The sequence below is a fragment of the Hylobates moloch genome, unplaced genomic scaffold (assembly GCF_009828535.3).
Source record: "Hylobates moloch isolate HMO894 unplaced genomic scaffold, HMol_V3 SCAFFOLD_17, whole genome shotgun sequence".
In the NCBI taxonomy this organism is placed as follows: Eukaryota; Metazoa; Chordata; class Mammalia; order Primates; family Hylobatidae; genus Hylobates; species Hylobates moloch.
In genome coordinates, this window is record NW_026652292.1 from 81,639,255 (window position 1) to 81,664,992 (window position 25,738).

A 25,738-nucleotide genomic window follows, 5' to 3' on the forward strand; every position below is an offset into this window, starting at 1 on the left:
GAACTCAGGCTCCTAGAAGTGAGGTCAGGGAGACATGATAAACAGAACAGGACTGGAATCCATGGCCTGATAGGGATGGATGAGGTCAAAGAACTATGGCAGGTCAGGCACAGCAGCTCACGCCTGTAATCCCAGCACTTTGGGAAGCCAAGGTAGGTAGATCATTTGAGGCCAGGAGTTTGAGACCAGCCTGGCCATCATGGTGAAACCCTGTCTCTACTAAAAATACAAAAATCAGCCAGGTGTGGTGTTGTGCACCTATAGTCCCAGGTACTCGGGAGGCTGAGGCATGAGAATCGCCTGAACCCAGGAGGCGGAGGTTGCAGTGAGCCAACATCGCACCACTGCACTCCAGCCTGGGTGGCAGAGCGAGACTGTGTCTCTAAAAAAATTAGCCAGGTGTGATGGTGCATGCCTATAGTCCCAGCTACTAGGAAGGCTGAGGCACGACAGTCTCTTGAACCCAGGAAGTGAGGTTGTAGTGAGCTGAGATTGCACCACTGCACTCCAGCCTGGGCAACTGAGCAAGACTTTGTCTCAAAAAAAACAAACAAACAAACAAACAAACAAAAACTATGGCAAGAGAAGACAAGCAAGTGAGCTACAAAGACAGACAATGATCAAGATGAAAGCTTGAAATGGAGACTTCTTAGGTTTCCAGGCATGACAGTGTCTATCTAGGACGTGATGCTAGGATGGGTCAATCTTGGAAGAAGAGGTCTCCAGAGAAATTTGCAACGTGCAACTGTCAGGCAGGATGTTAAGAGAAATTCCCACCAATATTCTCCTACAACTGCTGATAACAGAATGCTTATCTAGAAGACAGCAATTCAGCCCCACTTCCCCTCTGTATGCAGAAAGCTGCGGGAGAGCCGGGAGAGCCGTGCACTCCGAGCCCTGACCAGAGACCTGACCAAAGCCAGAGCAGGACAATTGATAAAATCCTATCTCTGGGCCATCGGAGAGCCGAAGTGACCAGGCTGCCGGAGGGAACTACACAACAAAGTGCAGCAGCCCCTCCAGGGAGAAGGGGACACACTTAACTGTTTCACCTTTGACAGAGGAAGGAAAGTGGAAGGAGGCCATAAAAGTGATTAGAAAAAAAAAACAGTTGAACTTTAAACAAATTCTGAAAGGTTGAGTGTCAAGTGTGGGGGTCTAACCCCTGGAAAGCCCCAAAAGGAATGTTCCCACTCACTCCCAGGAGACCTGCGCCCAAGTCTCCAGCTAATCCACTAGCAGAGAGGAAGGAAACATGCCTTTCTCCTTGTCCTGGAGAAAGGCGTGTGCCACACACAGGCCAGGACCAGCACAAGACACGGGGCCGGTCAGACCCCTGCAGATACAAGGCAGAGCCTGGCTGCCACCAGGCAGAGGTGGGCTCACTGGGAAAGCTGCCCCCAAGGCCGTGAGCACAGAGCTGCCCAAGAGTCAGGCTAGAGGGGGGAACTGAGAAGGTGCCACCATCGGAGACCTTGCCAAGGAAGAAGTAGAGAGAGACCCCCTTCTACAGGCCCACACGAGCACGCACAGTGCTAGAGACAGCCCAGCTGAGGCCAACTGGACTGACCTGGCCTCCCAGGTGCACAACAGGAAACAGGAAACAGGAAACAACCTCAGCCTGATGCTCTCTGCACACTGTCTGGCATTTGACCAAACAGAACAAGAGAAACAGAAAGCAAGAACCAGTAACATTTAAGGAAGAGATGATAATACCAATTCTAACAAAGTCTTCCAGAAAGGAGAAGAAACAGGAACACATTCCAACTCATTTTATGAGACCCCGAAGGCCACTATAAGACAAGAGGCCTACAGACAGATAGCCTTCATGAGCACAGATGCAAAAAATCATTAACATAACTTTAGTAAATCAATCCAGCAACACATAAAAAGGATGTCCACAGAAAGAAAAATAACGTTCATAGCAGCTTTTTCCAAAATAGCCCAAATGTGGGAACAACACAAACATTCATCAATTAATTGGTGAATGCATAAATTGGTTTATCTGTACAATTACTCAATAAAAAACAGAAACTACGGATGCATGCAACATTTTGGATGACCCTCAAAAGCATTATGCAGGTTACAGAAGTGTATGTGACACTCTAGAAAAAGCAAAACTATAGGAACAAAAATTAGGTCAGGCCGGGCGCGGTGGCTCATGCCCATAATCCCAGCACTATGGGAGGCAGAGGCGGGCGGATCACAATCGAGACCATGATGGCCAACATGGTGAAAGCCCGTCTCTACCAAAAATACAAAAATCAGCTGGGCGTGGGGGCACGTGCCTGTAGTCCCAGCTACTGGGGAGGCTGAGGCAGAAGAACTGCTTGAACCCGGGAGGTGGAGGTTGCAGTGAGCCAAGATTGTGCCACTGCACTCCAGCCTGGGTGACAGAGCGAGACTGTCTCAAAAAAAAAAAAAATTCAGGTCAGTGGTTACCAGAGGCTAGGACGGGGGAAGGGAAGTGACTACCAAGGGGAACAAGGGAATTTTATGGGGTGATGCAAATGTTCTGTAGCTTAACTGTGGCAGTGAACATTTTTTAAGTAAAAAAAGAGTGAATCTTAATGGAAGGTAAATTATATTATTTTTTTAAAGGCCAGCTCCAACAAAAAGGCTGACCTACAAAGCAACAGCTGGTCCGAGTCCACAAATACAGGCCAACACTACACCTCTGCTGTTCCCAAGGTCACTGTTTCTGGTGAGGAGAGAATGGCTCATTTGACAAACTATCCATTACCAAGACAAGCCAGGGGCTGGGAAACGAGATCCTCCTCCAACCCAGGCAAGACGAACTGCAGGGAACCATGGGCACTTCCGCTGGCCCCTGAACCAGGGCAAACGGCAGAAGCCTGTTCCCAAGGGCAGACGCAGGCTAAAATACAAGAGCAGGGCTGGAATCGGAAGAAGAGCTGATAAAGTTTAATGAGAAAACAAACAAACAAACAAACCACCATAAAAAGCAAAGAAAATCGTATTGGTAAAAAACAAACAAAAAAACCACACAAAGAAAACCATAAAAATAGCTGTCTTTGTGGTTTATATTCTAATGAAGATGAAAGCAAACCAAATGAGTAAGTAAAATACATAGTATGTTAGAAAGAAAAGTACAGCAAGAAAGGGGGCCATGTGGGAGGGACCGAGTGAGAAAGTAATTCTGACAATGAGACCCCAAGGATAGAAACTGGCCCTGGAGATGGGGCTTGCCTCCAAGGCCAGGAAAGATGGAAACCCACACCAGGCAGTGGGGACGCGCTCTTCAGATTGTCACCAGGACTCCCCCAAGGCAGTTCTGCAGGAGAAAACAGAGGAGCAGGGAATGCGCATGCTTCCTGGCTGCACAAAGCAAGGTATCAGAAGAGAAGAGCTCAGAAAATAATTAGCTGCTTTCAAGCAGAAATCAAAGGGCACAGAAGAGGCCTAGAATGTAGGGCCTCAAATAGTTGCAAAAGCCAACTCCTTCCAGATCCCAAACAGTACATGTGAAAGCCTGCCCGGCACAAGGGCCCACCAAAACCCCATCAGGTCAAAGATGAGAGTAAGGGTGTGGTCTTCCCAGCCAAGCCTGTGGTGGCCTCGCTGTGGCCTGCAAGAGGCTGAAGCGGTACAAACAAGTAAAAGGGAAGGCGAGGCTTAAGAGCTGCATCGGGTAAAGAATTACCTGCATGTCGAATTGTTGAGAACTAAACACATGAAAACTGTACTCCCTTTTCAAGAAACTGCACCACCAAAGAAATACTAAGCTCAAAGCCAAAAATCACCCTTCAGGGCCACATAGCTTGATGACTGAATTGTGCCCAGACAAGGAGGGCAAGTGTCCTGCCACCTACTGCAGTGTGGCCAGGGAAGACCAGGAGGAACATACCAGGAGACACAGACTAGAAGGTGGTGCAGGAGGGAGTGCCCCCTGAAGCAAAAGCAAATCCATTTCTTTCACTGCCAGTTAGCCCCATAACCTGGGTCGGGGGAGCCAATGCCCTGCGCTGCCTGTGCTGGCAGCCACTCACCACTGGCTGGTCAAGGCCGCCATGCCTCTCCTCCTTCTCCACAGTCCTGCGGCAGTCCGGGCACACCCATAGCGGCAGGTGCAGCACGCTGTTGCCCTTGGGAGCCATGGAAAGGGCCAATTTGCTCGCAGTCTTAATTCCACTCTCTAAGAATGAGGAGTCTTTCCGTTCACTTCTGCACAGAAGACAATAATCCCCAGCGGGGTAGGGTGGTGTCCTATGATTCATGCCAAAACTAAAAGGAGTCTGGAATAGAAAAAAAAAAAATTCTGTTTTCAAAACCTCATCTACAAAGCCAAGAATACTAAAATATATGTATAGTTCTAAAACTAAAATTCATGTGTATGTTTATATACAGAAACATAAAATAGGAAACGTATTGAATAAAACTAAACCTAATGTTCTAGAAACTCTTAATACTTTAAATAATGCCATAAAGAAAATCTTATCTTAGTACGAGTTAGAAAATTGTCAAATTAACTCCTTCACCTTGACTTCTGTATTACTTTTCCACCACATGCTAGAAATTGTCAGCCTCAATTTTCAGACTGTTTACCAGAACTGGTTACCACCAACAAAGTCTGAAACCACTATTCTAGAGGCATCTGCACACCAGGGCTCAGATTCAAGATGGCAATTCTGGCTTAAGTGTGTCTGCAGATGCAAACCATCTCTGAGGTGGGCTGTCCAAATTCCAGATTCAAGATAAACAGGGAGCTGATGGCAGCTGCACATTCAAGGCCCAGACTCTCTTCCAGGCCCAGCAGTAATGATGCTGAGCTCATCTCCTATCACCTGATGTAAATAAACATCTGCATTTTCAAATAGGTCCTACAATGTGGGGCAAGGGAAGAGGCCTTAGAGGTAGGAGGAAAAGGCAAGATTGTTATACCCTAAAACCTCTCAAAAGATAACCACCCACTCTATCAGAAAAAAAATAAAATTAGCCTTTAAAACACAAATACAGAAAAAGAAACTGAAGGCTGGGCACTGTGGCTTACGCCTGTGATCCCAGCACACGGGGAGGCAGAGGTGAGATGGTCATTTGAGCTCAGAGGTTTGAGACCAGCCTCGGTAACATAGCAAGACTTCGCCTCTACAAAAAATCCAACTATTAGCCAGCCATAGTGGTGCATGTCTGTAGTCCCAGCTACTAGGGAGGCTGACGTGAGAGGATTGCTAAAACCCAGCAAGTCGAGGCTGTAGCGAGCTGTGATCGTGCCATTGCACTCTAGCCTGGGTGAGAGGGCAAGATCCCGTGTCAAAAAAAAAAAAAAAAAGAAAAAAGAAAGAAAAATCCAGCCTGGCCAACATGGTGAAACCCTGTCTCGATTAAAAACACAAAATTAGCTGGGCGTGGTGGTGTGCACCTGTAATCCCAGCTACTCGGGAAGCTGATGCAGGAGAATCGTTTGAACCTGGAAGGTGGAGGTTGCAGTGAGCCGAGATCGCGCCACTGCATTCCAGCCTGGGCAACAGAGCAAGACTCAGTCTCAAAAAAAAAGAAAAAGAAAAAGAAACTGAGTCTCACACAACTGGAAATGGGGTTAAAGTCCCAAGGCCAGCAAGTGTGTGTGTTGGGGGGGAGACACAGGATTTTAACACATACCAACCCAATCCTAAGACTGGTCCTTCACACAGGGCTGCCTCTGCACCTTAGGAGGAAGCCCCTTCGAACCCTGAGGAGAGGCTGGAGGGAGGCACTCCCAGGGAGCAGGGCAAAGCGAAGCCCTGCCTGGCCTTCCAGAGGCAGCCAGAAAAAGGACACACAGTCGGGTGGAGGTGAGAGAACCCCCGCTGGTTTCTCCTGCCGTGTGGGGTGCCCTTGCTGCAGGACATGCCAGGTGGGAAGAGAGTGGACCTAGCTGACGCTGTTCTGGCTTTTCAGTTTCCATCTCCACCCAGAAGCTTCTCCAAGGCCAGCCAGACCTGTAGCTCTTCCCACAGCCTCGAGCTGTCTCCCCATCCCACCACCGGTATTCAAAAGGACCCAATGTGCATGACAGATTGGCCCCTCAACAGCCACTGAGGGCTCTCATTTGGACCCCAGGTTCCATTCTTAAGACTTCTTGCCGACTGGCAGGAAGCACATATTTAAACAAGGGGCTGAATGTATAAATGAATGAATTAGTGATTGAAAGAATGAATGACAACAGCAGCAAGACTCAAAAGATGTTCATATATATTCTCACGTGTTTCCATGAACCAGTGATCAAAACTGCTGACTCCCGTTACATCCACAGGATTGTGAGTTTTCCCGAACCCAGCTCAGCAGCCATCCTGAGCTGAATTGTTTGGGGCACAGGGGCAGACAACTGGGTCCTACCTCCCCAGAGTCCTAGAGAGCGCCAGACTACTCAAACCACTGAGTACCATGAGAATCCATGTATTTTTCCATACCAACAAATCCCAAAAGCCTAAATGATGACAATTAAAAAAAAAAAAAAAAGCACACCGATTTACCCCAATATAAAGCCATTTCTTTTCCTTAGGTCTTAGAAAACAGCTCCCATCACTGGCAGAACAGCCATATCCATCAGACCTTTCTGGCCTGCCCTTTTAATTACAGAATGAGATGCTGAGCTCTATAGGCCCAAAGGTCCCCAAGCCTAAAATCATAATGTAAGAGCCAGAAATGACCGGAGCGCGTACAGCTCAGCTCCTGTACATTCACCAGTCATCCAGGATTTACTGAGCCCACCACATGCTCAGGGACTGGTCCAGGCACAATGGTGAAGAAAACTCTCAAAGACAAAGGCAATAAATAAGACAAATACATGAAAAGTATTAACTAATTAAATAGTGATAAGGAGAAAAATGTAACAACAAAGAGGATCTGTGCCCTTTAATCCGGTGGCCAGTGAGGGCCTCCTTGAGGAGACCCCTGAAGCCCACATGGCTGTACCTTGTGGGGAGCCCAGTGGCTGGCATGGGGCTGGCAAGAGCAGAAGGAGAGATGGGAGAGAGCTGAGGGCCACTCAAGTCAAGGAGTGACTCTGAGGCTGTGTGCAGAGAGAGATGGGATGGGAGAACGGGAAGAAACGACTATCTGCAGTTCAGGAGCCAGACAGCAGTGGCTTGGACCAGGGCTGCAGGAAGGGAAGTGGATAAGGCTGTGAAGGAGCCAGCTGTGAGGTGTGAGAGAAGGAGAAGAGCCAGGGGCAAGTATGAAGCGTCAGGTGCTGGGTATTTTTTCATTCCTTCAGTATCTGAGCTTCGTCATGGGCCATAGGAGGGCTGTTTGGGAAGAGTCTGGTCCTTTCAGGGCTTGTAGGCTCTGTAAGGCAGCATCAGAACGCCTTTCCTCTTACCCACAACTGAGGCAATATCCTCCTGAGCTGCCACCCAGGGTCCTGCAGGTTATAAGATTTTCCCACAATGGCTGGTGGGAACACACACTGCTCCTGGCCCTATGTGAGCTGCAAGGTTTGTCCCGTTCCTCACTTCCAGGGTGCTAGCCCAGGGGCGGAGAGCTTCCCCACAGGCATGTGCTTATGCGCCCTCAGCTGGGCTTGGGGAGAACCCTACGAAGAGCTCTTCCTTCCCCTCTTTGCTGCTCTCTCCTCTCTGGTACTCTGCCCTGCAAATTTACTTTGACCTCCCCAAAGTCTCAACTCAGCCTCCTCAATCAAGGAGATCCTCGGGCTCGGTCTGGGTAGCTCTCCAAGTCCTAGCCTTCAGACTCTCTCCAGGCAGGAAGCCTGGGCAAGGCTGGGGCTTGCCACGGTTCTTCTTCTTCTCTCAGGGATCACTGTCCTGCCTGCCTGTGGTCCAATGTTGGAAAACTACTACTTGGTACATTTTTTTGGTCCTTTGTTTCACTGTTTGAGGCAGGAAGATAAATCCACTTCTAGTTACTACCTCTTGCTTGGAAGCAGAAGTCTAGTTACATTGATATTTTTAAAAATAAATGTACCAGGCTGGGCACGGTGGCTCATGCCTGTAATCCCAACACTCTGTGAGGCCGAGGCAGGCAGATCAAGAGGTCAGGAGTTCAAGACCAGCCTGGCCAACGTGGTGAAACCCCGTCTCTACTAAAAATACAAAAAATTAGCTGGGTGTGGTGGCATACATCTGTAATCCCAGCTACTCAAGCTGAGGCAGGAGAATCACTTGAACCCATAAGGCGGAGGTTGCGGCGAGCAGAGATCGCCCCACTGCATTCCAGCCTGGGCAACAGAGCAATACTCCGCCTCAAAAAAAAAAAAAAATTATATATATATATACCAGAATGAACATTATACTAGTATCATCCCCCAAATCCTACAAACATATAGATGAAATATGTAAATATATAAAATGTGTATATATATCCATGTAAGGGACCAAGATAACCCAGAAATTTTTGCATAGGAGAATATGGACATATGGCTAAGATGGCAGTATTGCTGAAAACACTTTGGGAATACTACTAACAGCTGAGTTCTACAACTATGATGTATTTTACGTTTTCTGAATAAACTGATTTTCTACCACCCAGTGACTGTGGCCTGCGTGCATGGGGGTGGGAGGTGTGTGTGTATCATAAAAGACATTAAATCATAATAGCATTTGTTTTCTTGCTAGGCTTATATTCTAGTTTTGAAATTTGTTTCCAAAATGAAATTCCAAATTAAACATGAAAACTCAGACTTACTAAAAATACTTTACAGATAAACTTCTTATAAACATGAAGAAAAAAGGTCATTTTAGGGTAAGAACAGTAAAAGCAATATCCTCTTGGGTAACGGTAGCACAACCCAGATTAGACCACCCCACGAAGGCTAAAGCAGGAGACACAACAAAGGCCCCGTGCTGGTGACGCTGCTACCTCCTGCCGACCGGCCTTCAGGGCTGTCTGCTCCCCACATGTCCTCTATCTCCTGTCAAAACCCCCTCACACTGCAGCTATGACCACAACATACTCTGCCTTAAACCCTTCGATTGTTCCCGCTGCCTAAAAAGATCAAGTCCTTAGCAAAGGATCAAGCAGGATACACTAGGCCCTTGGTCAGTGTGTTCTTGCAAAATCACCCACTTGAAACTCCTTACAGTTCCACACTCCCGCCCCATCCAACTATGTGGCTTTATCTCTTCCTGCCTACATACTTGCTGCTTGCTTCCCTAAAAGACCAATCTCCCCATCTTTCCTTTATGAGACAACTGCAAGGCATCCCTTCAAACCCCACTACAGTTAACTTTTATTCTGTGAATTTTGCTCCCTACCCCTCAATGAATACATGTCACACACAGCTAATTACTACAACTCCTGTACAACTTCTACACTCTTTTTTTTTTTTTTTTTTTTTTTGAGAGGCAGCCTTGCTCTGTGACCCAGGCTGGAGTGCAGTGGCACGACCTTGGCTCACTGCAACCTCCGCCTCCCAGGTTCAAGTGATTCTCCTGACTCAGCCTACCAAGTAGCTGGGATTACAGGTGTGCGCCACCACGCCTGGCTAATTTTTTGTATTTTTAGTAGAGACGGGGTTTCACCATGTTAGCCAGGATGGTTTCGATCTCCTGACCTCGTGATCCACCCGCCTCAGCCTCTCAAAATGCTTGGATTACAGGTGTGTGCCATGGCACCCAGACAATTTTCTGCATTTTTATATATGATCCTTTTTGTCTTTTTTTTTTTTTTGAGACAGAGTCTTGCTCTGTTGCCCAGGCTGGAGTGCAGTGGCACGATCTCAGCCCACTGCAACCTCCGCCTCCAGGGTTCAAGAGATTCTCCTGCCTCAGCCTCCTGAGTAGCTGGGATTACATGCCTGAGCCACCACGCCCGGCTAATTTTTGTATTTTTAGTAGAGATGGGGTTTCACCGTGTCGGTCAGGCTGATCTCAAATTCCTGACCTTGTGATCTGCCTACCTCGGCCTCCCAAAGTGCTGGGATTACAGGCATGAGCCACCAACCCCAGCCTATACATCATCTTTTATTAGCTACCTGCACTCAAGTCCAGGGAACACTGTTATGTGTAGTCACTAAAATACCTGTGCCTTTTCACCCTTTCTTTCCTGAACTCAGCTTTCCCAAAGCATATGCAGGTTCTCTGAGCAAAAGGCATTGCCTGGAGAGCAATTACTAACATTAATACTTAAACCTCCTCCTCAGTAGTTACAAAGAGATTGGTAACAATCATATCATGAGTCAGGCACAAAATTACCTTAAGTATTTAAGGCTCTGTGATAAATAATTTCTGTAATCTTACAGAGTAAATATCTAGCAGTTTATAATTTCAAGGCTGTTCCATGGAAACTCAATAAAATTCAACAAACAGTGATTGATTCTACATTATTACAGCATCCTTTTAAATAGCTAATATAACAGTTTTCCTTAGGACTTACTTTTAAGAATGAACTCTGAAGGATTTACTTTTAATTTCAGTTTACATATTAGAAAAAACAGAGAAAACCTAATGAAAACTGCAACTGTTTTTAATGATTGCTCCTGAATTGCCCTATTACAATGGCCAGTGGTTCTACAGATGTAAATAAGATGGTTTTAAGGCATTAATGAAGGCATAGTGGTATTTGCTGGAACTATAATTACATAAAACGTTTTTCTCCATGTAATGTTACTAATGTGGTTTTTCCTATACAAATGTAGTTGCCATGTTTTAAGTCTATTAAACAATATAATTACTATTTGTTTTGACGCTACTTACCCAGAAGAAAACAAATGTCTGAGCCAGCCTCAGAACATGTCTGGATGCCAGGGCAAGTTTCGTATCCCTGCTCTGTCATGGGACAGCACAAATATCTACAAAATACTTCAAGTCTCTACATTCAAGCTCCATATAGCAAAAGAGCAAAACAGCTTGAATTTATTAATAGCAGCAGACTGACATGTATTTCTAACATACCGTTCTTTGCCAATCTTTAAAGTAAAGTTAATCTACTAAGGTCAAATAAAAAGTTGGTATCAAAGGGCTACTAACTTCTCACACTGCAGTTTGTATCCCTTCAATCTCTGAAGGTTCCTGAAATATCACAGTAACCAGTCATTTTGCATAAGGCATTAACAGTCTTTATAGCAATACCCAGAAATGACCAGAGAGAAAAATAAAACTACTTAAATAGAACAGAGGCTGAAAATGGCTTTTATTCAGAGACAATAAATGGAATAGGTAGGCAGCATCTGAAAATTAAGTGACCTGAAGCAATTCCAAAGTAGCCATTTGCACACCTGACAAGCCCCAAGTCACCCACACCTCTGCTGATGGGGAAGTCTCCATCAGCAGATCCTCATCCATCACCATCACCTGTGCTCCCCTGGCAGCAGGGAGGCATCTGGCCCAAGGACGGCCAAACCAGAGGCTAGCCAGTGACCTAAAACAGTCGGGCCCATAGGCAATACTTGCTTTTTTACAGAATCCTCTCCTTCCCATAATACAATGTTGATAAAGCTAAGTCACCAAGCTGATGACTAAAAATTTTATGGTCCATATAATTCAAAAGATGAGTAGATGACTTAAGGTAAAGAGGCACCAGAACTTTCAAGGCAGGACACAGGGAAAGGGCCAAGGTCCCTGAGCCTAACGACGGAAATTGAGAGGAAGGGGAGCAGTGGAGTAGATGTGGGGATCTCGAGCTCAGTCAATGCGGAGCAGAGCGCCCAGGAGGGAAGAACAGGGACACAGCACTCCGTGCTGAGGCCTATGAAGGAAGATGGGTATTCACAGACTGCTGAGGGTGGTGTGAGCGCCAGCAATCTTTCGGAAAAGCACTTGGCAGTAGTTTTCACAGCTCCCACACATCCGCAGACCTGCGCCTGTGCCCTCCTCTCCAATGTCCTCCAACTACCCTTCACAACCACGTGCACCAGACCCCATCCTGTCGCCACCTGAGGACCACCCCATTGATTCTGTCCTCTTCTCATATCATCACTTTCTCTTTCTTTCCTGCATCACTTCCATTAGGATGCAAATATGCTGTCTCCCACTCTGAAGAAACACAACGATCTCCTCTCAATGGCACTTCTGCCCCAGCTTCTCACTGTCTATCTTTTCCTTCCTCTTTGGCGAAATCCTTCAGAGTTGTCCACCCCAGCTCTTTCTTTTTAAAATTTTTTTCTTTTTCTTTTATTTACATATTTTGAGACAGGGTCACTCTGTTGCCCAGGCTGGACTGCAGTAGCACGATCTTGGCTAGCTGCAACCTCCACCACCTGGGCTATCAAGTGATCCTCCTGCCTCAGTCTCCCAAGTAGCTGGAACTACAGGCATGCACCACCATGCCTGGCTAATTTTTGTATTTTTAGTAGAGACGATGTTTCGCTAGGTTGCCAGGCTAGTCTCAAACTTTTGGGCTCAAGCGATCCTTTCACCTCAGACTCCTGAGTAGCTGAGACCACAGGCATGTGCCACCACACCCAATGCTGGAGGTGGGCCTAATGGGAAGTGCATGGGTCATGAGGGCAGAGCCCTCATGAATGGCTTGGTGCTGTCTTTGCAGCACTGAGTGAGTTCTCATTCCATTAGTTCCCTGAGAGCTAGCTGTTAAAAAGAGCCTGGCACCTCCTTCCCCATCTCTCTGGCTTTTTCTGTCATCATGTCATCTGGACACACTGGGTCCTCTTCACCTTGTGCCATAAGTGGAAAAAACCTGAGGCTCTCACCAGATGCAAATGCTGGCACCATGCTTCTTATACAGCTTGCAGAACCAGGAGCAAAATTATCCAGCCTCAGGTATTCCTTATAGCAACACAAACGGACTAAGATACAGAAGTTTAATTTCACATAAAGCACATAAAATTATAAACGGCCAAGAATAGCCAAAACACTCATGAAGAACAATACAGAATGACTATTAAGGCTTATTAAAAAGCTATACTAGGCTGAGCATGGTGGCTCACTCCTGTAATCCCAGCACTTTGGGAGGCTTGGGTGAGAGGGTTGCTCGAGACCAGGAGTTCAAGACTGCCTGAGCAACAGAGGGAGACCCCATCTCTACAAAAAATTTAAAAATAAGCCAGACATAGTGGCATGCACCTGTAGTCCCAGCCACTCAGGAGGCTGAGGTGGGAAGATCACTTGAGCACAGGAGGTTGAGGCTACAATGAGCCATCCTCCTGCCACTGCATTCCAGCCTGGGCAACAGAGCAAGACCCTGTTCTCAACAACAAAAAATGCTATAATAATTCAGAGAGTGTGGTACTGGCCGCTCAAGGATACAAAAGTAGACGAAGGAATATAGAATCAAGGTATGATACACGGACACTAAATTTATAGCCCAGGTACGAAACACAGACACTAAATTTATAACCAAGATGGCATTCTACAATACTACGGAAACAATGGCCTTCTAAATTGAAGTTAACACAGAACAACTAGATACCCAAATCGGGGGAAAAAAAAACTAGGCCCCTATCTCACACCATACACAAAAATCAATTCTTTAATTATAGACCTTAATGTGAAAGATGATGGATAAATCCTCATGATCTCGGGTAAAGGAAAACATTTTCAAGACAGACACCAAAAGCACTAAAGCATAAAGGAAAAGATCAACAGATTCAACTATATACATATATACATTTTTTGAGACGGAGTTTTGCTCTTGTTGCCCAGGCTGGAGTGCAATGGCACGATCTCAGTTCACTGCAACCTCTGCCTCCTGGGTTCAAGTGATTCTCCTGCCTCAGATTCCCGAGTAGCTAGGATTACAGGCATGCACCACCACGCCTGGCTAATTTTGTCTTTTTAGTAGAGATGAGGTTTCTCCATGTTGATCAGGCTGGTCACGAACTCCCAACCTCAAGTGATCCACCGGCCTCAGCCTCCCAAAGTGCTGGGATTACAGACATGAGCCACCCCACCCAGCCCAGATTCAACTATTTTAAAATTATTTATTTTTTGAGATGCAGTCTCGCTCTGTCACCCAGGCTGGTTGTGCAGTAGCGCAATCTTGGCTCACTGCAACCTCCACCTCCCAGGTTCAAGCGATTCTCCCTGCCTCAGCCTCCCAAGCAGCTGGGCCACCACGCCCAGCTAATTTCTGTATTTTTTAGTAGAGACGGGGTCTCGCCATGATGGCCAGGCTTGTCTTGAACGCCTGACCTCAGGTGATCCGCCCACTTCGGCCTCCCCAAAGGGCTAGGATTACAGGCATGAACCACCACGGCCAGCCTAAATTTAAAACTTCTATTTGATAAACATTAAGAAAATGAAAAAAAAGACAAAAAAAAGTGAAAAATGAGAAAAATAGGAAAAAGATATACAACTTGACTGAAAAAATTGGGCAAAAGACTTGAAGAGGTTCTTCACAACAGATGACCCAAATGGTCCATAGACATGAACATATGAAAAGATGATGTTACATATCATAGATAAATTAAATCATAGTACCACCATTTACCCACCAGAGAGGCTGAAATAGAAAATTAGGACAAAACCCACGCTCAACCAAAAACATGAGACAATGGGAACTCTCAAGCACTGCTGGTAGAGTGAAAACAGGTATAAACACTTTGGGAAATAGGCATTACATGAAGACCGTGAAAATACATGTAGACTATGACCCAGTAATTCCTTTTCTGGATATCTATCTTTCCTCATATTAAGTCCTGTATGCACCAAAATACATGTACAAAAGTATTCATGCCAGTCCCAAACTGGAAATAACCCATAAACTGTAGAATGAATGAACAGTCATCTATACGGTGAAATACCATACAGGAATTAAAATGGATAAACCATAGCTAAGTTCAAAACAAATAAATCTTTCAAAGATTGTTGGGTAAGACAAGTTACATACCCTATTCAGTATGGATGCTTCCATTTATATAAGGTACAAAAACAGGCAAAACTATAGTGTTGAGATGTTTAGTTATGTTTTGTTTTCCTTTTTTTGAGACAGAGTCTTGCTCTGTCGCCAGGCTGGAGTGCAGTGGCACGGTCTCGGCTCACTGCAACCTCCACCACCTGGGCTGAAGCGATTCTCCTGCCTCAGCCTCCTGAGTAGCTGGGACTACAGGCACACACCACCACGCCAAGCTAATTTTTGTATTTTTAGTAGAGATGGGGTTTCACTGTGTTGGCCAGGATGGTCTCGATTTCTTGACCTCATGATCCGCCCACCTCAGCCTCCCAAAGTGCTGGGATTACAGGGGTGAGCCACTGCACCCTGCCATTTAGTATGTTTAATGAAAGGGAAAGAAAGGAAACTGTAATCGAGTAGTAGCCTTTAGTGGGCTTTTTCCTTATCTGAATGGTGCTTATACCAGGGGTCAAATTAATTTGCAAACCTGTACATTACTTTTATGCATTTTTATAGTATTTAACAGTAAGAAATATTCTTTTTTTTTTTTTTTTTTACAGAGTCTCGCTGTCGCCCAGGCTGGAGTGCAATGGCGCAATCTCGGCTCACTGCAGGCTCCGCCCCCCGGGGGTTCACGCCATTCTCCTGCCTCAGCCTCCCGAGTAGCTGGGACTACAGGTGCCCACCACCTCGCCCGGCTAATTTTTTGTATTTTTAGTAGAGACGGGGTTTCATTGTGTTAGCCAGGATGGTCTCGATCTCCTCACCTCGTGATCTGCCTGCCTCGGCCTCCCAAAGTGCTGGGATTACAGGCGTGTGAGCCACCGCGCCCGGCCAGAAATATTCTTTAGAGATGGGTTTTTTTTTGTTTTTTTGTTTTTTTGTTTTTTTTGAGATGGAGTCTTGCTCTGTCGCCCAGGCTGGAGTGCAGTGGCACAATCTTCACTCACTGCAACCTCCACCTCCCAGGTTCAAGCGATTCTCCTGCTTCAGCCTCCTGAGTAGCTGGGATTACAGGTGTGAGCCACCAAGCACGGCTAATTTTTTTAAGAAATGTTGTTTAAAGAACATTGTTTAAAGGACAAATGAACAAGGTGATTCCATAGGGAGAGATCTCTCAATAAATGGTACACAACTGGATATGAATATGAAGTGGGGGACACCTCCAACTTCACTTCACACCATACCCAAAATTAACTTGAAATAGATCACAGACCTATATATAACAGCTAAAATTATAAAACCTCTAGAAGAAAACAAAGGAGAAAGTTTTCCCAACCTTGGAGTAGACAAAGATCTCTTGAGACCCCAAAAGCACTAATCATTAAAAAAATTGGTAAACTGGACTTACACCAAAAAACTTCTGTTCCTCAAGACATAGCTGCTTCTTTCTTCTGCCCTAGGATGAAGAAAGCTGGGAGAGCACGATGCTCAACCTTACAGTGCAAAACAGCCAGACTAACTTCATATCCATGACTGTTTCTGAACCTGCTGGAGAGCTGTGGTTACAGAACACACACTGGCCCATAATCTTAAGTGCCTTCAGGGAAAGAAAACACATACACTCACCTGGGGTAGACACAATCAGACACCGGTAAGAAGAGTTCAGCAAGAATAAAAGACAAATTGCTAAAGGCTGAGTACAGGCTGTCAGGACAATTTCTGGCAGCTGCAGAAACTGGGAAAACCTGCATTACTTTGCAGGCTCTTTCTCTGTGGCACTCATGAGGCAATCGCTGAAAAGATCTGAAAGAGCCCGAAGAAGCAAAGACAGTAGCGCAGAACTCAGGGAGGGAACCAGGAGCCAGGAAGGAGGGGCAAGAAATTTCACTCAAATCCTTCCTCTCAATCTCCACTCAGAAACAAAAGTCCTAATTTGGGGGCGGCGGGGGGAAGGGAAGAGAGGGAGAGGAGAGACCTAGTCCTGCAAAAGGGGCAGGATTACACACTGAGTTCAAAATTATAGCCAGAGAAAAGGCAGAAGAACTGAGACAGCTGCACCTCTGAAATCCACGGTTACCAGACATGTCTAAAACTGAGACTTGGCCGGGCGCAGTGGCTCACGCCTATAATCCCAGCACTTTGGAAGGCCAAGGTGGGCAAATCACCTGAGGTCAGGAGTTTGGCACTAGCTTGGCCAATGTGGTCAAAGACAGGGTTCTGTCTCTACTGAAAATACAAAAATTGGCTGGGCATGGTGGCAGGTGCCTATAGCTACTTTGGAGGCTGAGGCAGGAGAATCGCTTGAACCCGGGAGGTGGAGGTTGCAGTGAGCTGAGATCATGCCACTGCACTCCAGCCTGGGAGACGAGCAAAACTCCATCTCAAAAAAATAACAACAACAACAAAAAACTGAGCCTTAACCAGAAAAGGAGGCAGCACCTCACTACCACTACACACTTCCAAGTCAAAAAGCTTCAAACAACAGCCAACAACAGAATACAGCTGGCAGAAGAATATGCAAAGAAACCCCCTGTGAAATACAAGAAAGAAAGAAGACTTAAAACAGAATTTCAAACACTGCCACAGTAAAACACTCCTCATCCTAGATCCAAGCCGCCTCTACAAAAATTCAAAGCCTGTGCTGCATAACACACAGCAAATAATAAACTGAGGCCAGCTCTAAACAGAGCAGAAGAAATAATGGTTGAGAATTTTCCAAAATTAATGACAAACACCAAACCGCAGATCCAAGAAGCACAGAGAACGTTGAAAAACAACAACAACAAAACACCTGGTCCTATCACTTCTTCACTTCTGAAAACAAAAGACAACTGGATACACAACTAATTAGGACAAAAGTCATGCTCAACCAAGAATATGAAAATAAGAAAGAAAGAGAGAGGAGGGAGGGAGAAGGAAGGAAATAAACACTGACCAAGTACAGTGGGGCTCGTGCCTGTAATCCCAGCACTTGTTGGGGTGAGAGGATTGCTTGAACCCAGGAGTTCGGGAGCAGCCTGGGCAACATAGCAAGACCTCATCTCTACAAAAAAGTTTAAAAAATTAGACCACACTTGTGGTCTCAGCTACTTGGGAGGCTGAGGTGGAGAACACTTGAGCCTGGGAGGTCGAAGCTGCAGTGAGCTGTGATCATGTCACTGCACTTCAGCCTGGGCAATAGAGCAAGACCTTGTCTCGAAAAGAAAGAGGGCTGGGGGAGGAGAGGAGAGATTGAAAGCAGCTAGGGATAAAAGAAACATTACACATGGAAGAACAAAAACAACAATTACAGCAGGATTCTTGTGAGAAACCATAAAAACCAGAAGAGAGTAATTTCTCCAAAATCTTGAAAGAAAAAAACAGCTTTTAACTATGACTTCTATACCCAGAAAAGGGATCTTTTAAAAGTAAAGGAGAAAGGCCAGGTGTGGTGGCTCACGCCTGTAATCCCAGCACTTTGGGAGGCCAAGGCAGGCAGATCGCGAGGTCAGGAGATTGAGACCATCCTGACTAACATGGTGAAACCCCGTTCTCTACTAAAAATACAAAAAATTAGCCGTGCGTGGTGGCGGGGGCCTGTAGTCCCAGCTACTCGAGAGGCTGAGGCGGGAGAATGGTGTGAACCCAGGAGACAGAGCTTGCAGTGAGCCTAGATCACGCCACTGCACTCCAGCATGGGCTGGAGCAAGACGGAGTGAGACTCCGTCTCAAAAAAATAAAAATAAGTAAATAAATAAATAAAATAAAGGAGAAAGACTTTCTCAAACAAAAACAGGAAATTTATTGCCAGCATACCTAACCCACATAAAATGTTGAAGTATTTCAGAAGCTGAGCATGGTGGCTCACGCCTGTAATCTCAGCACTTTGGGAGGCCAAGACAGGCGGACTGCCTGAGCTCAGGAGTCGAGACCAGCCTGGGCAACACGCTGAAACCCCATCTCTACTAAAATACAAAAAATCAGCCAGGTGTGGTGGCACACACCTGTAATCCCAGCTACTCGGGAGGCTGAGGCAGGAGAATTGCTTGGACCTGGGAGGCGGAGGTTGCAGTGAGCCAAGATTGTGCCACGGCACTCCAGCCTGGGTTACAGAGCAAGACTCCACCTCCAAAAAAAAAAAAGAAAGAAAGTATTTCAGGAAGAGAGAATATGGTATCAGAACAAAACCTAGATCTACAAAAGAAATGGCAATCCCAAAAATGGAATAAAATAAATCAGTGGGTTTTTTTTTGTTGTTGTTGTTTTTTGAGACGGAGTCTTGCTCTGTTGCCCAGGCTGGAATGCAGTGGCACAATCTCGGCTCACTGCAACCTCCACCTCCCGGGTTCATGCCATTCTCCTGCCTCAGCCTCCCGAGTAGCTGGGACTAAAGGCGCCCACCACCACACCAGACTAATTTTTTGTATTTTCAGTAGAGACAGGGTTTCACCGTGTTAGCCAGGATGGTCTCGATCTCCTGACCTCATGATCTGCCAGCCTCAGCCTCCCAAAGTGCTGGGATTACCGGCGTGAGCCCGGCCAAATCACTGGGTCTTAAAAAACTTATAAAGAACAGAGGTTTATTTGGCTTACAGTTCTGTAGGCTATAAAAGCATGGCACCAGCATCTGCTCGGCTTCTAGTGAGGCCACAGGAAGCTTTTATTCATGGCAAAAGGCAAAGGAACAAATGCATCACATGGCAAGAGAGTCAGGAGCCAGAGATAGAGGGGGGAGGCCCCAGACTCTTTTTAACAACCAGATTTCAAGTGAACTAACACAGCAAGAACTCATTCATTACCATGGGGAGGGCATTCATGAAGTCATTCATGAAGACCCACCTCCATGATCCAACACTTCCCTGCAGACCCTAGCTCCAAAATGGGGGAGGTCACATTTCTTTTAAGTTTGGGGGTACATGTGCAGCACGTGCAGGTTACACAGGTAAGCATGCATCACAGGGGTTTGTTGTACCGATTATTTCTTCACCTGGATAGTAAGCCTAGTAGCCATCAGTTGTTATTTTTCCTGATCCTCTCCCTCCTCCCACCCTCCACCCTTTGATAGGCCACAATGTGTGTTGTTCCCCACTACATGTCCATGTGTTCTCATCAGCTATAAGCGAGAATATGCGGTATCTGGTTTTCTGTTCTGCTTATTCTCACTTACAAATGAGGTTTTCTGTTTCTGTGTTAGTTTGGGATGGCCTCTAGCTCCATCCAAGTCCCTGAACAGGATCCCATTCTTTTTTATGGCTGCATAGTATTCCATGGCGTATATGTGCCATGTTTTCTTTATGCAATCTATCAATCACTGATGGGCATTTGGGTTGATTCCATGTCTTTGCTATTGTGAACAGTACTGCAATGAATATACGCATGCATGTGTCTTTGTAACAGAACAATTTATATTCCTTTGAGTATATACCCAGTAATGGGATTACTGGGTTGAATGATATTTCTGACTTTAGGTCTTTGTGGAATTGTCATATCGTCTTCCACAATGGTTAAACAAATTTACACTCGCACCAACAATGTATAAGCGTTCCTTTTTCTCTACAACCTCACCACCATCTGTTATTTTTAACTTTTTAATAACAGCCATTCTCACTGCTGAAAAATCAATGTTTTCACTTTTGTTTTTTTGTTTTGTTTTGTTTTTGAGACAGGGCCTCACTCTGTCACCTAGGCTGCAGTACAGTGGCATGATCACTGGTCTCTGCCGCTGTAACCTCCCAAGCTTAAGCAATCCTTCCACCTCAGCCTCCCAAGTAACTGGGACCACAGGCGAGTGCCATCATGTCTGGCTAATATTTTTTATTTTTTGTAGAGAAAGGACCTTGTTATGCTGCCCAGGTTGGTCTCCAACACCTGGGTTTAAGTGATCCTCCTGCCTCAGCCTCCCAAAGTGCTGAGATTACAGGCGTGAGCCACCACGTCCAGCCAGCCTTATTTTTAATTGCACGTTTAGTGCAATTAAAGATTGGTTTTCAAATACAAAAATAGCAATGTACTGTGTGTTTATATCATATGTAGAAGCGAAATGTGTAACATCAATAGCACAAAGGATGAAGGGAGGAATTGGTAATATACTGTACAAGGTTCTTATACTAGTGTGAAGTGGTATATGACAGCATTTCTTTGTTTTTTTTTTGAGACAGAATCCACCCAGGCTGGAGTGCAGCAGCACGATCTCAGCTCACTGCAACTCCACCTCCTGGGTTCAAGCAATTCTCATGCCTCAGCCTTCCAAGTAGCTGGGATTACAGGTGCGTACCACCACACCTGGCTAATTTTTTTTGCATTTTTTAGTAGAGATGGGGTTTCACCATGTTGGCCAGGCTGGTCTCGAACTCCTGACCTCACGTGATCCACCCACCTCGGCCTCCCAAAGTACTGGGATTACAGGCGTGAGCCACCGCGCCCAGCCATGGTATCATTTGAAGGTACGCTCTGGATTAATTTAAAACATATATTGCTGGCCAGGCATAGTGGTGATTCATACTTGTAATCCCAGCACTTTGGGAGGCTGAGATAGGAGGATTGCTTGAAGCCAGGAGTTCAAGACCAGTCTGGGCAACAAAAGCAAGACCCCCATCTCATTTACTGTGATCACGCCACTGCATTCCAGGCTGGGTGACAGAGCGAGACCCTGCCTCATCAAAAATAAAGTTACACTGTGTGCCTGCCTTCCCTTCTACCTCCTCTGCCTCTGACACCCCTGAGACAGCAAGGCCAACCTCTCCTCTTCCTCCTCCTCCTCCTCCTCCTCAGCCTAGCCAATGTAAAGAGAATGAGGATGAAGACCTTTATCACGATCCACTTTCTTTTTTTTTTTTTTTTTGAGACGGAGTCTCGCTCTGTCACCCAGGCTGGAGTGCAGTGGCGCAATCTCGGCTCACTGCAAGCTCCGCCTCCCGGGTTCACGCCATTCTCCTGCCTCAGCCTCTCCGAGTAGCTGGGACTACAGGCGCCCGCCACCACGCCCGGCTAATTTTTTGTATTTTTTTTAGTAGAGACGGGGTTTCACCGTGGTCTCGATCTCCTGACCTCGTGATCCGCCCGCCTCGGCCTCCCAAAGTGCTGGGATTACAAGCGTGAGCCACCGCGCCCGGCCTTCACGATCCACTTTCACTTACTAAATAGTAAATATAACATTTTATTTTCTCTAGCTTACTTTATTGTAGGAATACAGTAGATAATATCTATAAGAAGCAAAATATTTGTTCATCGAATGTTTATAGTATTGGTAAGACTTCTGGTCAACAGTAGGCTATTGGTAGTTAAGGTTTATAGAGAGTCAAAAGGTATAAGCGAATTTTTGACTGCACAACGGGGTCAGCCTCCCTAACCCCTTCGTTCAAGGGTCAACTGTACTTAAAACAGACAGTACAAGAATGACTGAAAACTACTCACTGTTTACCCTTAAGCAAGAATTAACCCCTCCAAGCCTCAGTTGCCTTTTTTGTAAATGGAGGATTGAGGGAAAAAAAAAAAACCTACTCAGAAGGTTGCCATAGAATCAAATGAGATACGGTAAGTCAAGTGCTTGATACAGAGTCTAGTGCACAGTAATCATTAGTCAAAATGGCAGCTATTTATTATCATTAAAATGACGAAATTTCAAACACAAGCAAAATAAAGCAGGCAAATGCAAAAAAAAAAATGCATGGGTAGCAAATTAAAATCAGAAAAATATTATAAGTAACAGAGTACTTTATTAGGAATGGGCAGGGTGGCGTGTACCTGTGGTCTCAGCTACTCAAGGAGGCTGAGGTGGGAAAACTGCTTAAGCCCGGGAAGTCAAGGCTGCAGTGAGCTTGACTGCAGCACTGGGTGATAGAGGGAGACCCTGTCTCAAAAACAAACAAAAAACAGAAGAAGTAATAAATCTGTAATTACAGTCCTAACAATACTTAGTATCTGAAGAGAGGAATAGGGGATAGTCATTATATTCCCAGTAGCTACCACAGTTACCAGTACATAATATGTGCTAATGGATGTTTGTTGAATGAACAGATTCAGAAAAACAACAAAACTGAGAACGATTATACAGTATAAGAAAACTTTAGGTGTCTGGCCAATGCTGTACCTAAAAGTTCATAGCTCTAATTGCTAGTATTATTTTGAGGGAAGAAAAAAATGAACAGCTTGAGATTAGAAATCAATTCAGAAAGGTCCTAAACAGAATGGGAACAAGTTGTTACTAAACATTAAAACAGAAGTTAATGAATGAGAGGTCAGGTGTGGTGGCTGACGCCTGTAATCCCAACACTTCAGGAGGCTCAGGCAAGTGGATCACTTGAGGTCAGGAGTTCAAGGCCAGCCTGGCCAACACGGCAAAACTCCACCTCTACTAAAAATTAAAAAATTAGCCAGGTGTGGTGGCGGGCGCCTGTAATTGCAGCTACTCAGGAGGCTGAGGCAGTAGAATCGCTTGAACCCAGGAGGCAGAGGTTGCAGTGAGCTGAGATCGTGCCAGTGCACTCCAGCTTGAGTGACAAAGCGAGACTCTGTCTCAAAAAAAAAAAAAAACTTTTAATTGAGTGAATAGATTGTCAAACTTGATTCAGCAAGAAACATTAAACCTAGACCAATGACCACAAAGAAATTTCCAGGTCTAGAAAGTTTAATGGGTCTTCTAAGGAATACAATAGTCCCAAGCACTAACAATGTGTTTTTACTTCATGGCGTTGAAAATTAAATGCTTTTAACACCAAAAATATCTTAAGGTATGATATGTCACCTGGGTGACAGCGAGGCTTCGTCTCAAAAAAGAAAAAAAGTAGTAATAACAATAACTACCTGGAATAAATATTACACGGACCCCATAATACTCTCAAAAAAGTTCAGGTGTTTTAGTCCTCATATCAATAAAACCTTAGATAACGTAACTTTGAGAAGATGAACACCTGTGAGAAAACCAAGCAACCAAATGAAAATCTCAAAAAACTGCTTTGTGAGTATGTTACAGCAATTACGGGCTCTAAACTACAAAGACTGGTCAGAGAATAGGCACATCACTATTCCTGTTGCCTCTATATCTGCTACAGTATCTCCGTGAGCCCCTTAAGCCCAAAGTGCTGAACAAGGCCTTTGCCTTTCTGTGCCTATTACCACAGCATAACATTGGGGTAACAACAGCACCTACTACTTCAAATTACTTTGAGGACTAGAAGCACACACATACATAGATGTTTAGAACAGTGTCTGATAAGCGTTGGCCCGTGTTTAGATATATAGATTTTGTTTGCTTCTAAGAAGTAAGGTCTCACCAGGCATGGTGGCGCACACCTGTAATCCCAGCTACTCAAGAGGCTGAGTCACAATAGCATCATTGTTCTCCAGCCTGGGAGACAAAGGCAGAGCAAGAGCAAGTGTCACTATGTCACCCAGACTGGGGTGCAGTGGCTATTCACAGGCACAATCATTGTGCAATACAGCCTTAAACCCCTGGGCTCAAGCCATCCTCCTGCCTCAGCCCCCTGAAGCTGGACCTATAGGTACATGCCATTGCGTCCCACTCTAATGTTAATAACTGGGTGTGCCAGGCACGGTAGCTCACGCCTGTAATCCCCACACTCTGGGAGGCCAAGGCAGGCGGATCACAAGGTCAGGAGTTCAAGACCAGCCTGGCCAACATAGTGAAACCCCGTCTCCACTAAAATTACAAAAAAATTAGCCAGGCGTGGTGGGGGGCACCTGTAATCCCAGCTACTTGGGAGGCTGAGGCAAGAAGAATCACTTGAACCTGGGAGGTGGAGGTTGCAATGAGCCAAGATCGTGCCACTGCACTCCAGCCTGGGCGACAATGCGAGACTCCATCTCAAAAAATTAAATAAACAAATAAATAATAAATGGGTATGTGGCACAGCTACTCAATATTACTGCTTATATCATTCAGTAGTGCCAAAAGAACTATAAGGAATCTGACTTCTCTTCTATTAGAGTCCTGGACTGCTGCTACTTGCATCCCTCATTGTCTAACTCACCTGAGACATAAGCCTCCTGAGGGCAGAGACCACTCCACGTGACATGTCCTTGTAACCTGACCATGGCAAGCAACACACAAGAACATTTAGGGAAGATAGTGTCCACCAGTGAAGGGCAGAAGGCCCATCTTTACGGATGATGGTGTGTACTTGTGAAAGGCAGGGAGCATAATTCTTCCAAATGTTACAATCCCAGTATCTCGCCAGGCGCGATGGCTCACGTCTGTAATCCCAACACTTTGGGAGGCCGAGGCAGGCGGATCACCTGAGGTCAGGAGTTCAAGACCAGCCTGGCCAACATGGTGAATCCCCGCCTCTACTAAAAATACAAAAATTAGCCAGGCATGGTGGTGGGCGCCTGTAATCCCAGCTACTCAGTAGGCTAAGGCAGGAGAATCACTTGAACCTGGGAGGCAGAGGTTGCAGCAAGCCGAGATCACGCCACTGCACTCCAGCCTGGGTGACAGAACGAGACTCAGTGTCAAAAAAAATAAAAATAAATAAAAAATAAAAATAAAAAATAAAACAATCCCAGTATCTAACAAATACCCAACACATTTAAAAACTCAATTATTGTTTGCTTAATAAACTGCATCTTCAAAACGATTTCCCCATGAAGTCCATGCTCCTGATCCTCCTTCAAGCCTGGCCCTGACTGAGTGCCACTATTCCTGTTCTCAAACCTTCCATGATCACCATGTCCAAGTCCCTGGTGTACCACACTTTTGCACATGCTGCCAGGGCTACCTGGGATTCTCTTCCACCGTCTCATAACCTGACCTGATTCTATGCTTTCCTGGGGCACAGGCCTCTGACATCTCACTCGGCAAGTGTCCCGGCCACCTTCGACCTGAAGCTTGCTGTGCACTCTGCTGCCTGGACTGATCAGTTACTCATGTCCCTTGCTGGAAGGCCTAGTGCTGGCTCTAACCCAAGGCCTAGGCAGAGGAGTATGGCACGCATTTGTGTGTGGGAGAAAGAGGAGGAGGAAGAAGATAGAGGAGTGTGAACCAACAGAGGGGAGGGATGCCAGGCCTCCTTCCCACAGGCGGGTCACGAACCCCAAAGGCTGGAAGCTT

General features: G+C 45.7%; 1 protein-coding gene across 3 annotated transcripts in view; it reads right to left on the reverse strand.

Annotated features, from left to right (window-relative positions):
- The window catches only part of FAM193A (family with sequence similarity 193 member A), a 127,760-nt gene extending 123,482 nt beyond the window's left edge, over window positions 1-4,278 (reverse strand). Inside the window, exon 1 of one of the 3 annotated variants that reach the window (XM_032136157.2) lies at window positions 4,011-4,276. In XM_032136157.2, the coding sequence (XP_031992048.1) occupies window positions 4,011-4,238 (228 nt within the window). In that variant the 5' untranslated portion in view covers window positions 4,239-4,276. Of the gene's footprint in view, window positions 1-4,010 lie in introns of all 3 variants that reach the window. The other 2 variants (XM_058430042.1, XM_058430041.1) reach the window with 2 other exon arrangements.
- Between the last annotated feature and the right edge of the window lie 21,460 nt (window positions 4,279-25,738).